This window comes from Talpa europaea (genome assembly GCF_964194135.1).
Source record: "Talpa europaea genome assembly, chromosome: 15".
Lineage (NCBI taxonomy): Eukaryota > Metazoa > Chordata > Mammalia > Eulipotyphla > Talpidae > Talpa > Talpa europaea.
In genome coordinates this window covers 42,899,169-42,914,890 of record NC_140083.1, presented here as the reverse complement: position 1 = coordinate 42,914,890, position 15,722 = coordinate 42,899,169, and the positions used below count along the sequence as shown (strand labels likewise).

At 39.2% G+C, this 15,722-nt stretch overlaps 1 protein-coding gene across 3 annotated transcripts in view; it reads left to right on the top strand.

The window, feature by feature from the left end:
• TMEM117 (transmembrane protein 117) overlaps positions 1-15,722 on the top strand; it is a gene marked incomplete at both ends in the record, with an annotated part of 437,683 nt that overhangs the window by 341,090 nt on the left and 80,871 nt on the right. For all 3 annotated transcript variants that reach the window (XM_084254763.1, XM_084254764.1, XM_084254765.1), the window contains one exon: positions 3,943-4,102. In XM_084254763.1, coding sequence (XP_084110889.1) covers positions 3,943-4,102 — 160 coding nt within the window. The remainder of the gene's footprint in view (positions 1-3,942; positions 4,103-15,722) is intronic.

Below are 15,722 nucleotides of genomic sequence, written 5' to 3'. Positions count from 1 at the left end.
AGTTACTTAAAATAGTATTTCAGTATTTTAATACTCCAGAAGTCAAGAAGGAGTGGTTATAACACATTTGGGAGATTATCTGGTTGTACCTTGCGGCTACATTGTCTTAATGACCATATATATTGATTACCATGTATAAAAGATATTTGAGTAGGCTATAAAATATTGTGTTTCCAGATGAGATCAAGATAATATCAAATTTCTGAGAATATCTGCAGATTTTTTTTTCTGAAGGGAGAAAAAGTGATTTACTACAGGGTGAGTCCTTGCTCAGACTTAGTAGGTATGAGTTCTCGTTAGTTCCATCAGTGTAAATCTGTGGGACACTATTAAGTGCCCTAACCTTTCGGGAAGCATTCTGTTTATTACTTTACCAACAGCCTTATAAAACTGTAATCCACATGTCTGTAGCCATAACTCTGTGGTTCTTAGGAGACCACCCCCACAGGTTTGGAATCAATGGATTAGAAACATTGCTAGCCATTTAAATGTCGCATTCTAATTTCTATTCATCTCAGAGGGATTAGCATGAATTGAAAAAATGCAAACAAACTGGAAATTTGAAAACATGAAAGTGAAGAGACTTAACTGCATGAGCTGGTAATTATGTATGAAAACTTTCCACTCGATGGGTGGCCAGAAACCAGCCAATTGATCAGCCAGTATACGCTACTGGTGCTGGCTGCAGCCTGAAAGGAAATAATCTAGATAATTGTTTGATTGGAGGATGCTATTTAATTAGAGAAGCTGGAACTCCCAAGAATCTCACTCCAAAGTAAACATCTTTTCAATCATATTGGTTCAATAAAAAAATCCAAAGATGTTGCATTGATGGCAGGCATCCACGTCCTCCCATTCTAGCTGCCATGAAAATACTATTGTTAACTGTTCCCTGTCTGTCCCAGTAAGTCTCTGCCACTGCTGCTCGTCAATGTTAAGGGCTTCGAGAATATAATCTTCTCATATTACCCCTATAACAAAGAGGGAAAATAAAGGACAGGGATATTCAGGAGCTTCCTCTGCGTAATGGTTATAACACAGACTGCCATGAGTCTTTTATGATCTGATGACATTTTATCGTTTACACCTTACATTTTAAATATAACTTGTAAAAACTGTGACCTGGGTCTGGTTATTCGAACTTCCTGTGACTGAATTTCTGCTTATCGATCAGGCATGGTGATGGTAAGGTTGTTGAAGAGATTATGAGTTAATTTGTGTAAATCTCTTACTCCAGGGCCTGGTACATTGTAATTGGCATAGAAATTGCAATAATAATTTATAATTTTTACTCTCTCATTCATGGAGGTTTCACATAAAAGTATCTGCTTTTGCATAATCTCACCGAGTCATGTCTCTCTTATATTGGTGGTTTTGACTTATTTTCTGAGCGTGGTTAGTAGTCCAGGAAAATAAACCACATATAATATACTGGCTTCTGCTGTTATGTTTAAATAAGGCACTCGGTATAATTTTTGAGATGGAATAACCAGTATTTTGGTCTCCATTTTCCTTTTCTTTTTTCCATACTTTTTTTAAAGATTTATTTATTTATTCATACAAGAACTGGGGTATAGGCCAGTGTGCGGGAGGGTGAGAGGATTCACCAGAGACAGAGTGGGGAACAGAACAGGCGGAGCTATTGAAATAAGCTGCTGAGTGCCTCCCTGGTGGTGCAAGGGGTTAAGATGCCAGTAAGCAACCCACATGGTGCAGCAGGTCTCTCCTGACTCAGGATCCTAACTTGCCTGCTGCTACCCTCAGCAGTGTATTTCTTTTTATCTGCCTGTTCTGTTCCCCACTCCATCTCTGGTGAATCCTTCTGCACCTCTGGCCTGTACCCCAGTTCTTGTATGCAGGAATAAATAAATCTTTTAAAAAAAGAAATAATCTGCTGAGGGGAGCAGCGGGCGAGACAGGAGGTCTGCCGTGCCATGTGGGTATGTCCCAGCCGGCCGGGATCAAACCGATACTGCAGAGGCTACAGACAGCTTCACAGCCCTGCACCCAACCACCTGTGCCACCAAGAAGGCCTATCTTTTTTCCATACTCTTGAGAGTTAAGTTGTAGACCTCCTTCACTGAGCTGTATGCATTCATATTTAAAGATTGCCATTTTTATTCTTTCTGTCACATTTAATATCAAATAGCAGACAAAATACCTAGTACAATTTCATTTATGAGTAATAAAATATTATCAGAAACTTTTTCGGAATGTCTGTAGCTATCCTCTTTGTCAAAACATAAGTATGTAATAAAATTAGGAAAATGTCCATGAAAAACTTTCAGAAGGGATATTATATATTAGGTAAATGAATTATATCAAATAAATCAAATTCCTGAAGTTGAGTTGGTACAGATTTAGTCTTAGGAAACTCTCACACAACAGCTGTTATGATAAATTCTAATTACCAAGAAGATTTAATGATTACTTTCCATGACGCTATGCACCTTGACATCATTACCATAAATAGGAAGAACTTCTCTATAAATCTTGTAATAAATGGGATTTCTGATGCTTGGCAAACACTTATTCCAAACTCCCAGCTTTTGACACATAAATGTGTCTCTGACTGAGTATATAATTTTGCCTATCAGTTTACATATTTAGACCAATGAAGGAACATGAGAGCATAACTTCCTAAATAATCACTCCTCACAAAAGGAGGTTCCACTTGGAATGTTGGACAGCATGCTAGGGGGATATTAGAGGTACTAATCTGTTGGCCACAGGCTGTGATCAATACAGTGGACACTGACCACAGCTGGCAAGTTGCTGGAGTAGTCTTGCTTATTTCACAGAGCTGATCCTGTAGTGCTGCAGAAGAGGGAAGTGGGAAGTTTTGTGAAGGAGCCTAATGAGACAAAGATGGAGAGGTTTGAGGGGATTGTATGTACCCACTATGTACCCAACTATGTACCCACAGACACAGCCACCCTGTACATCTTCAAGAGGTGTGTGTATTACAGCATCCTGTGGGGCATGTATTTGAAAAGCTGGGTGATAAGAAAATACCCTTAGTACCAAAAGGAACTTTGAACACACAAATCTCCTTTTTTTTTTTTTTGCATAGAAAGCTCCTTTTTGTGTTTTTGTTTGTTTGTTTGTTTTGCATAGAAGAACTGGTGTACAGGCCAGAGGTTCAGGGGGGTGAGAGGATTCCCCAGAGACAGTGGGGAGCAGAATAGGTGGATCTACTGAAATCCACTGCTGAGGGGAGCGGTGGGGGAGACAGGAGAGGTCTCCTGCGCCATGTGGGTCAGCTCCCTGACCAGGGATTGAACTTAGGCTGTAGGGGTGACAGAGCTGAGACCTAACCCCTAGCTACCAGAAAGGGCCTTGAAAAAAATCATAGGCTCCCAGCATCTTACACTAAAGAATGAGCCACGAGACAGTGCACCCTGGCAAGTCTCCAGGCCACAGTTCTCTGTGCCCCGAGTCCTGGGAGGAGAAGGCCTAGAGATCAGGCCTTATGGGGCTCAGCTATGGGCATGATGATGGGACCAGTCTAATTATCCCTCCTTTGTACGATTAAGTTGAATCCAAGGACTTCCTCATTCATTTCCAACCACATTATGTTCACGCATTTGCGTGTTGCCGCCTTCAGTAAAGCAATGTGCTTGCAGTGAGAACCGCACACCAACATCCTCCTTGGGACACACATTGAACTGACCAAGGTCATTTGTGATTGTTTTTTCATTGGTTCCATCATCATCGTCTTCATGTGCCTTAGGAATAATGTTGGAAGAGATGTTATCACACCAGGTTCTCATTGCTTTTGAAAGAAAACATTTAACATCTTTCTATTGTCATCTTCCTTTTGGTGACCACCTTGGAGTGGGGACATGGGCAAGGGGAGATATTTAATAGAGCACAGACCACACGCAGTGCCCTCTACTGTCTATTTTAAATGTCCTCTAACAAAGATCTCACTCCCTGCAGGACGGTTCTGTTCACCCTGACGTCTGTGGTGGTGCTTGTCATCACGACTGACTGGATCAGCTGGGATAACTTGAATCGGGGATTTCTGCCCAGTGATGAAGTTTCCAGAGCATTCCTGGCCTCTTTCATCTTGGTCTTTGACCTACTTATTGTCATGCAGGTATGCATCTTTGTATTCCCATTCTCTCTGAAGTGGCTTAGTGCTTTATTCTCAGGATAATCAACACCATACGGGGTGAAAGGCTTCATAAAACCAGAGAAATGCCAGCTTTACAGTTGCTATTAGTGGGGTCATCTCTGATCATATTTTCCACCATTTTACTGGGAGGAAAAGCCAAATGGGCTTTTACAAGGAGGCCACCACCAAAATTCGTTGTCTGAACATTGCAAGGTAGTCACCTAGAAAACAGGCAGCTTGGTGGCATTTTCTGCCAAGACTTTGGGGGAAAAAGACAAAACAAAACAAAACAAAAACCACTGTCATTTAGTTGAAGATGGAGCCAAGCCAGCAAAGCAGGGATAAACAGTTGCCAGAGCAGCTCAGGGTTTTATAGTGGTGGAAATAGGATGATGTAAAAATGCTTTTCTCTGGTTATGGTAATGATCACTTTCAGTCTTCACCAGAGGTCATTCCATTTTCATGTAAACAATATTTCTGCCCTGCTTAGCAGCTGATAGTTTGTGCCATAGCTTTGCCCTGCCAGCACTTCCCATGTAATCTTCTGTTGTAAATGCTTTGGGATATAAAGTGCATTCCTTTGAACAGAGCAGAAAGAGAGACATTAACTATTTCTTGGCTCTTTATCCTGCTCATTTAATGTCCATACAATTGCTGGACATTTTCTTACTCTTTTCATGGGGTGACTTGGGGTTTTCTCCTCCTGATGTGTTATATGGCACGAGAACAAAGGCTAAGTGAAAGTGAACAACATTGTGTTATGAATTTATGTGAAAGTTCACGGGACAGCTGCCTGTTTTCTCATTTCCAGATGACAGAGGCCTTTTTAAGAGATATTTTGTAATACCTTAAAAGAGAATTTGTCTTTTTTTTATCTTGGTATATAATATTAATAGCTTGGGTATTAGCATCAAGCTGGTTTCTAACATGTTTACTATTTTAGTGAATGACCACTTTAAAACTTATTTGAAAACAAATTTAAATTTTTGTTTCTTGTAAAAATTGGTGTGTTTCTTTTGTGTGGTATAGTTTAGCATAATTGAGAAAATCCTAGAGCTTGAAAGCTCTGGTGGTTTCCACATCTGTCTCCCATTTGCCATAGGATCACCTCTGGGTATTTATCAAATTGAACCTATAGCATTTATGCCATCGTTTATTATTCAATAGTCATTGAAAGGTTATTTTTAGCTTCTAACTAATATGCTTTCTATATTCGTATCTGCTCTGGGCAAGTAAGCCCTTGGTACTTCTTCGAACTTCTCTTTAGTCAAAGATATTAGAAGTCAGGTGGACCACTATGTTTTGAAATTACTTATGTTTGAATTCATCTGAGCACAAATCATTTCCTGAAATTTTTTACTCTCATCCACCACCATTTACCTCTTTATGTAGTTTTAATTATTCTTTCAAATACTTGCTAAAATCAAGGAATTGACGTGGAAAAATGTACCACATACCATAATATGGACTGAAAAATATAACTTTGCCATAAATGATAGAAGCAAGGAAGGATCATTGCAATTTAAAGGCAGAATCAGCAGAAATGGGAGGGGAAAGACAAAATGTGCAGCCAAGAAGGACTGAACTTTCAGAGTCCTCAGAGGAAGTGACTGAGGATGGAGAGTTGGTGTTGAGCAGTCTATCAGTTTGGACCATTTTGGTTATAAGTAACAGTAACCCTGCCCAGCTAGCCGAACGGGACAGTAGAGTGTATCACAGCTCCGTACAGATGCCGTCATCAGGGAGGAGAGACACAGCTGCATTTTAGAAGCATCTGAAAGCAGACCGAAGTGTAATGAAGAACTCGCACTTAGGTTTTATTCTGACTCTCATTTTTTTTTTCTATTTCTCATATATTTGTATCTCTTACTACAAGGCAGCTTTTCCAACTTCCTGATGTACATGAGTACACCCAATGCCTCGCAGAGAGACCATTCTCCAGCTCTCAGACCTACTTACAGATTGTTCTGTGCTCATTAATGAATTAACTGGGGGTGAAACAATCCCAAAGAAAAAGTGGGAAAGATTAGGTCTCAAAAACTACATTAATACAACACAAAGACAAGTCAAAAATTAGGTTTCTTTTCTCTCCTGAACGCCGGTCACCCAGGTGTGCTCTTCATTCATCTTTTCTTTTTTTCTTTTTTTGCATTTTTAGTTTGTGATTCTTATTTTTTTATTTTTTTATTTTAACATTTATCTTTTTTAAAAAAAAAATATTTATTTATTTATACAAGCACTGGGTACAGTCAGAAGTGCGGCAGGGTGAGAGAATTCACCAGAGCCAGAGCAGGGAGCAGAGCAGGCAGAAGGACCGAAGTACACTGCTGAGGGGAGCAGCAGGCGACAGGAGAGGTCTGCGCGCCATGTGGGACCCTCCTCAGGTGGCCGAGGAGCAGCCAGGGATCGAACAGGCACTGCAGAGGCAGCAGGCAGCTTCGCAACCCAGCGCTCAACCACTGCGCCACCGGGGAGGCCCTGATATGTGCTATTCTTACTGGTGTAAGGAGGCATCTCAATGTGGTTTTGATTTGCATTTCCCTGATTATCAGGGATGTTGAACCTTTTATCATATCCCTGTTGATCATTTGCATTTCCTCTTTGGAGAAATGTCTTTTGAGTTCTTCTGCCCATTTCTTGACTGGATTGCTATGTCTCTTGTAGCTGAATCTTTCATGTTTCTCCCTCCCCATCCCAGTCCTGACTCTGTCCTCCTATAAAATGGTTTCCTGTGGAGTCTTTGCCTCCAGATGTCCCCTTGTCCCATGCACTCCACACCGCTCAAACACATAACCTTCCAGACTGATACACCATGTTGTACATGTCACTTCTCGGTCACAGATATTCTCAGTGTCTCCTCATTGTCCAAAAGCAAAGTCCAGACTCCAAGAGATTTTTCTCCATGCTCCCGTGGCCTGACCTTGGCTTTGTTTTCTCTAACTCAAAGGAAGTCCATAGGCTCTGTGGGCTACCCTCCCCCAGAGCACACCCGCTCTCACAGAGTGCACCCCTCCCCCAGAGCACACCCTTCCCCCCAGTGTGCCTCTCCCCCAGAGAGACCATGCCCTCAGAGCATGCCCCCTCCCCTGAGCATGTTCCCTTCTCTAGTGCTGTCCCCCTCAACCCAAGTCCTTCCCCCCAGAGTGGCCCAGGCCCCCAGTTTGCCCTTCCCCCAGAACCTGTCCCAGCCCCCAGAGCATGCACAATGCAGGATGCCTTCAGATCCCGAGGTGCATCTCTCCCGCTTTGCTCATCTAGATCCCAGCATTGAAGTCCATTTCAACTTCTTCTCCTCATAAATCCACATGACTGCTTCTTTCTTGGAAGTCCTGCAACACTTTTAGCCTGGACTGCAAATCAGCACTTTTTCCTGCTCTGTAGAGCAGGAGCCATAGCTCAAAGCGATATATCCCTATATCCCTGGGGTCTCCCCAGCACAGTACTGTGCATGGGCAATGGTAGGTTCACAGTAATAACTGCTGGGTGAGGGTGAAGAAGTGGCAATTCAGTGCGGAGTCTTGTGCACATTCCATCCCCTTTGGGAATATTATGTTAAATTTCCAGAAACTAGCACAGGCAGTCAGTGAGTGGATTTAAGGAAACTGAGCTTCAGAAGGCTTACATAGTCAAGATATTGAAAAATATATAACAGAAATGTCCTAATAAGTCCATAATCAATAAATATTGATCTGATCCATTCCATCATCTCATATTTCAGACAAGAGAAAAGTAAAAAAGGTAGCAAAATTAATGGAAATGGAAAGAACTGTTTCCTTAAAAAGCTCATCCTCATTAGAATTATTTAAGTGATTTCAAGCAAGTCATCCCAGGTTTTCTAATGGTAGGGAAATTCAACATATACTATAAAAAGATATTTAAGTAGTTTGATTTTAAAATAGGAAAGAAACCACTAAAGTATTGCCACTATAAATATATTTTAACAAAATTGGTGTGTCAATTCTGACTTCTTTTTAAAAAGAGTAATTTTTATTTTGCAAATATTCATTAAATGGGATTTTATGCATATTTGTTAGGAAAAATATGTGTTGTGTCATGTTTTTCTGCTGTTTTAGTGAAGTCACTAGAACTAAGATATAAACAGATGTCAGTGAAGTATTGATAAAACATGATTTATGTAAATCGACCATTATTATAGAATATGGACAGTAAATTGTAAAGAACACTTTCCTCTGAGAAAATGGTTTTTCAAAATCTGTTAAGTATTTATAATTATGTCATTTGATTCTTATATACTCATTTGATTTCTTACCTAAGTGTTTAATGAGCTTCTATGTCCCCCACACTCATCTCTTCCTTTACATTAAAAAATAAGTTTTCTCTAGGACATATAAGAATTAAAGATATGATGTAAAGTGGAGTAAGCAAAAACAGAGATCAATGTGATATAATCATTGGGAAAACTTCAGAGAAAAGAGGCGGCTAGAATTTGAAATGCAGAGCCTCCCTGGTGGTACATGGGTTAAAGTCTCAGCACTGTCAAGCTATCGCCAGCCACTGTGGCCTGAGTTTGATCCCAGATTCCTCTAGATGGCTTCTCTAATAATCATGTGTGTATCTCAGATTTGGATAGATAGATAACTAGATAAAATAGATTTGTAATATTTTGACTTGATATGCTTTACGATGGTAAGGGAAATCTTCTACAAGAGGGGTCTTTAAGGAGAAGAAAGATTCTGGGGTCACATTTTGGTGAATCCTCATCAATATTTACTTTTTCAGTGTTTTCTTTTTCTCTTGTAATTTGGCTAAATGTCTTTGGTGTACCTGGACACTAATGATTGAGCTTCTTAAGGAGCGGAAATGTGTTTTTCTATTTTTTATTCCCACAGCTAGCTCAGACTCAGTGCATTGCAATTTTACCATAAATATTTTGCCGAATGAAAGAGTGAATAAAAGGATGATCTATAACACTATTTCAAAAATGTCAGAGACATGAGATTTTTCTTATTTTAGAAAGAAAATAGTTACCAACAGCAGGAGAATGAATCATCAGTAATATTAGATTAGGTCATTTCCACTGAAGTATAATCTTAGCATGATTAAATATCCAAATAAAAATCAGAATAAATTGGTTATTTGCATCTTAAAGCAGACTTTTTGGCCTGGTTAAAAAGCACTTAGAGAGAAGTGATATTTCCTGAAAAGCAAGTGTGAATATGCAGAAAAAAATATATAAAAATTACATGATATGAGCCTTTTACTGTGTAACATAAGATGTGTTTGTTTAGTTCACAGCATGGTTCTCAGAAGTAGGATAACTGGTTTTAAAGCATAGACAGTAAGGCCTCCCTAGTGGTGTAGCACTATCACCTCTCTGGCCTGAGTTCATTCCCCAGTCAGGGAGCTGACCCACATGGCACAGCAAACCTCTCCCTTCTGTCCTGCTGCTCCCCTCAGCGGTGGATTTTAGTCAATCCACCTGTTCTGTTCCTCACTCTGTTTCTGATGAATCCTCTCATGCCTCACACACACCTCTGATGTGCACCCCAGTTCCTCTATGAATACATTAAATTTAGAAATTAAAAAAATTGTTGAAAAATAAAAAGTTCCTGTTACATTTATATTAGGAATTTATAGTGAATTGCAATAAAATAGGGCAGCTCTTCAATGTCACAACAGAAGACCACATATGCTTTCTTTTAGTGTATTTTCTGCTTTAAACTATTAATATAATAAGCTATGAGTGTAGATTTTTTACTTTGACCCCTCCTACATCAGTGGAATATATCCCCAGGGTAGTGGTACATTATTATTTATTATACTACTGAATTCATTTTCATGTGTATTTATAAGTGAAGTGTGTGTGTCCTTTATCCCCTGTCAGTTTTTATCATGGTTTTGTTAATACTGTAAATGAGTTAGAAACCTTTGCCTTTTGCTCTGCTCTGGTATCAAAAATACATGGGGGCTACTTACAACACTCTCCCTATTGTCATATGCCTAGTTTCACATACTTTATTTAGACGTAGTGGACCCATTTATATACTGTGATAATAAAGCAATTGCATTTAGAGAGAAAAGGAAAATAAACATACTATCTTAACCTCCTATTTGGAGGTTGATCCCCCTCCATCTTTTAAAATCTGGGTTTTTGCATCCTGAAGCTATTCCATAATTATGAAAAAAAGAAAGTAAGACAGGGACTCCTTGGATGATGGTTATTGGATTCTGGTTGCCCTTAGCTTCAGTCTATTTCTGTCCCTATCTTGTTGTATTGTAATAATGATTATCATCACTTTCATAATTATGATTTTTATGAAAGCCTGTTTATACTATACCAAATATATTTTATAATATATTTGGTATTATATATTATATTATATATATTAATTATATTATAATATATTTGATTTTTATAATATATAATAAAATCATCTTCTGTAAAGCCAAGCTGGACTTCATAGAACTGTGCATGTGCAGAATAAAAGAAGTAATATGCCCACATGATTTTATCATGGTCAGAGCATTTCAATAAAATTGTGTTGAGTTGGGGCTACTGCATTAAAATTTTATTGGCTTAAATCATGAAACATTGTAAGTTCTTTGAGGGAAAATGGAAAGAAGAAATAAAACTATAATGTTCTTCCAGATAAATCTGTCATTATCCATAGGGTTTAATTTATACATATGTGCACACATAATACTCCCAAGGTAGATTTGTCCTCTATATTACTGTTTTACAACACTTTTTTTCACTTTAGTGTGCTATTAAAATTTTCCACATTATAAGTTATTCTTTCACAAGATTACTTTAATAATTTACTACAATTTCATCTGTGATGGAATTGACATTCTTTATTCTTCAACATTTGTTTCATTATATTACTATTTATGGTGCTGTAATGAACATGAGCCAATGGTTCTTTACTGGAAATAAATTACCAGATGTTGAGTTATCAAGTTAGACAAGTTGAATGTTATAATGACTTCTAAGATGCTTAGTCAAATAGCCTTTGAGATATTGTTTTACTTATCACTCCATAAGAAGAACAGGGAGGGAAGACAGATCAACATGGCAGCAGGGAAACACTGCAAGTAGGCTATCCCCTAAAAAAAAAAAAAAGTTAACTCCATCCATTTTGCTGTGAATGGCATAAGTTTATCTTTTTTGATTGCTGAATAATATTCCATTGTGTATATATACCACATCTTCTTCATCCAGTCATCTGTTTGGGGGCATTTGGGTTGTTTCCATATCTTGACTATTGTCAATAGTGCCGCAATAAATATAGGTGTGCAGGTGTTCTTTTGAATCAGTGTTTTTGCATCCTTTGGGTAGATCCCTAGTAGTGGAATTGCCAGGACATATGGTAGCTCTATTTTTAGTAGACTGAGGAATCTTCATACAGTTTTCCATAGTGGTTTGACCAGTTTGCACTCCCACCAGCAATGTAGGAGAGTTCCTTTTTTACCACATCCTCGCTAACATTTGTTGTTGCTTGTTTTTTTTTATATGTGCCATTCTTACTGGTGTAAGGTGGTATCTCAGTGTGGTTTTGATTTGCATTTCCCTGATTATCAGGGATGTTGAACCTTTTTTTATATGCCTGTTGGCCATTTGCATTTCCTCTCTGGAGAAATGTCTTTTAAGTTCTTCTGCCCATTTCTTGACTGGATTGTTTGTTTTGTTTTTGTTGAGCCATGTAAGTTCTTTGTATATCTTTGTGATCAGTCCCTTATCGGTTGAATGGAGTGCAAATATATTTTCCCAATTGGAATTATGCTCAGTGAATAAACCAGAAGGAAAAAGAAAAATATCAGAAGGTCTCACTTATAACAGGAATATAGGGGAACGAAATAAGACATCAGTGTAAAAAAATAATAACAGTACAAAACACAACAAATCAACAACAGACAATTATAAATCAGAGACATACTGCAGGGGAGGAGGAGGGAGAAACATCAGAGGGAGGGACGGAGGAGAACAGGAGACTGAGGTGATGGTGCATGGATGCCTTGGGGAAGGAAATTTATGGGGACTCAACCTAAGGGAGTGAGGGGAAGCAAATATTGTTTAAAAATATAAAAATTAAAATAATAATAATAAAATCTTCTCTCATGGGGGGAAAAAGTCCATAGGGAGAAAAAGCAGCAGGTCCCTGTGAAAACCAGGACACAGAAGATAAATGGGTGACTCTGGCAAACTGTCTGAAGAGGAAAGTTGCCATAAAATAGAAAAAAAAGAAGAAAGCTCAGAACCCTGCTACCCTCCCCTACCCACAAAGCAGGTACACTCTGACCAACAGAAAGAAAACAACAACAACAATGAGAACAAACTACAAATAGCCCAAGGCCAGCTGGTAGTCTTGTGTAGAAAAGCACTTGAAAAGTATACACGGATCATGGCTGCCCAAGTCCCTGTGCGACCTAGGTTCATGGGAAAACATGTGGGAACTGTCACTGACGTGAATGACCCTCACTGAGTAATAAAAAACCAGACACTTGCACATGGGAGCAGGGTGCAAAAGGTGCCATTTCTGTGGACACTGGACTGGGCTACCGCCCACATCCCGGATCCAAGGGCTGCAGAACTAAGACTCTGGGCATGAAATTCGGGACATGGGATCCCCATGGCACGCAGCACAAGGCAGACAACACCCAACGCCATTGAGCCAATCCACACCACCCCCACTCAGTTCCCCCGAGACGGGGGGGGGGGGGGGGGGGGGGGGGGGGCACAGCTCTGGAAAGATACTAGGAAAGATCTCTGGTGCCACCTAGTGATCAGATCAAAATCACCAACTTCTTGATAGTTGGAAGCCAGGGTTTCCAAAACCACTCTCAGGCTCTGAGAGGGGGTGGGCCATGCAAACGAGTGTAAAAAGGGAAACAAGGCCTGGAGCAAGACCCCATTCTGGAACTGAGAACTAGGCACAGGATCCAGGGTGTGGGATGCACCATAACAATGGGCGCTGCACAGGGTCACTGCCGTTGTTTTGGATCTGAGACCCTGAGATTGAGAACTAGAGTGCAGAATTCACACAGGGCACAGGATCCACACAAGAGCAGGCCCAGCACCAGGTGAACATGGGGCAGACACAGCACCCTGAGTGAGCAATAGCCCCTGTGTCCAGGTGCTCCCATACCTCCCTCAGTTTCTCAGAGAACTACAGGGGAAAAGTTCAGATTGGCAAGTACAGGTCTCTATAGACACCTAATGACCAGAGCAAAATCACCAACTAACTGATTCCCTGTTGGAACTGAGTAAATACAGAGGGAGGGAATTGTAAAAGACAGTGCCCAGCGACACAACAACAGCATCAACACACTGGTGGAGTTTTGGCCTACCAGTACTGGTCTCAGTTTGGTAAACAGTTTCTGACACCCATGAAGGAGGAATCCAAAGAGATGCCTGCCAACACCAGTGGTACAACGTCCCAATGCATAGAACAAATTAGAAAGCAAACAGCAGGGAGAAGGAAAAATACAAATAGCCAAGCAAGCCTGCAGGAGAAGGACACACCACAAAAAGAAAATCAGTCACCAGAACTCAACAACAATGGCATCGAAGAACTCTGCCTGTCAGATAGAGAATTAATAATCATCATGGTTAAAAAGTATAATGAGATGAGTCAAGTAACCAATGAACTGAAGAACAAAAATGAGACCTTAAGAAAGGAAATGAAAGAAAAGGAGGAGACTAAAAGATTACCGGAGGAGACAAAGAGCTCTTGGAAAAGCATTGAAAACAGAACCGAGGCAATGGAAGAACGGATCAGTACTCTTGAAGATAGAGAAATAAAAAGAACCAAAAGGAAAAAAGAGAGAGAAGTGCAAAGGAAGAAGAATGAGAAACCCTTAGACAATTATCAGACTCCATGAAGAGAGGAAATATAAGGAAATACAGGCATTCCAGAAGGTGAGGAGAGAGACAAAGGATCTGAGAAATTATTCAAGGAGATAATTGAAGAAAACTTCCCAAGCATGAAAAGGGAAATGAATATAGACATACTAGAAGCAAGAACACCCAGGTACCACAATGAAAAGAAAACTACAGCAAGACACATAATAGTAAAGCTTGCAAGAGTCCAAGACAAAGAAAAAATAATGAAACTGGCAATGGGGAAGAAACAGATAACTTATATGGGAAAATCAATCAGGTTAACCTCAGACTTCTCTGAAGAAACACTACAGGTAAAAAGAGAATGGAGTAACATATTCAACAAACTTCAAGACAGCAAGTGTCAACCAAGAATACTTTACCCTGCAAAGCTCTCCTTCCTCTATGAAGAAAAAATATGGATCTTCTCAGACAACAGAAACTCCAGAAATTCATTACAACTAAACCCCCACTCCAAAAAATTCTACAAGAAGTCCTAAAGCCAAAACCAACAGAGGGATAATCAAGAAGAATAGAATAAAGCAAGGAATAAAATCACAAAAAAGACAAACAAAATGGCAAATAAGATGCCACCATATCAGTATTAAATCTAAATGTAAATGGATTAAACTCTAGGTTAAAAAACAAAATCCATCCTTATGCTGTCTCCAGGAACACATTTAACCACAAAAGATAAACACAGACTGAAAGTAAAAGGTTGGAAAACAATCCTACATGCAAATGGACTAAAAAAGAAGGCCAGAACATCTATATTTATATCAGATGAAATAGACTTCAAATTAAAAAAAAATAAAAAGAGACATAGACACTACATTATAATCAAGGGGATGATACATCAGGAAGATATAACACTCATCAACATATACTCACCAAGTGAAGGAGCCTCAAAATATATTAGACAATTATTATCAGCTCTGAAAATGGACATTAAAGAAAATACATATAGTAGGAGACTTCAACACCCCACTCTCACCAATGGACAGATGAACAAGACAAAAAATAAACAAAGACACTAGAGCCCTAAATAAAGACATAGATCTCATGGACTTAACAGACATCTATGGGACACTGCACCCAAGAAAATCCAAGTACACATTTTTCTCAAGCTCACACAGATCTTTCTCCAGAATTGATCACATACTGGGCCACAAGACAAACATCAACAGATACATGAAGATCAAAATAATTCCAACTATCTTCTCCAATTATAAAAGCATCAAACTAGAAATATATCATGAAAAGAAAACAAGGAACCCTCCCACTTCATGGAGATTGAAATCCACACTACTGGAAGACCACTGGACTAATAAGGAGATCAAAGAAGAAATTAAAGAACACTTTGAGTTGAACAACAAGGAGGACACCACTTTCCAGAATGTATGGGATGCAGCAAAAGCAGTAATAAAAGGAAAATATATAGCAATACAGGCTCACATCAACAAACAAGAAATAACTCAAAGAAACAACCTAATCTCACATCTCAAATGGCTAGAAAAAGAACAACAAAAAAACCCTAAAGCCAGTAGGAGAAAGGAAATAATAAAAATCAAAGCAGAAATAAATGAAATGGAAATTAAAAAACTATCCAAAAGATCAATGAAACCAAAAGTTGGTTCTTTGAAAAAATAAACAAAATAGACAAACCTCTAGCCAAGCTCACAAAGAAAAAACAGGAGAAAACACTATAAATAGGATTATAAATGAAAGTGGAGAAAGCACAACAGACTCATTAGAAATCAA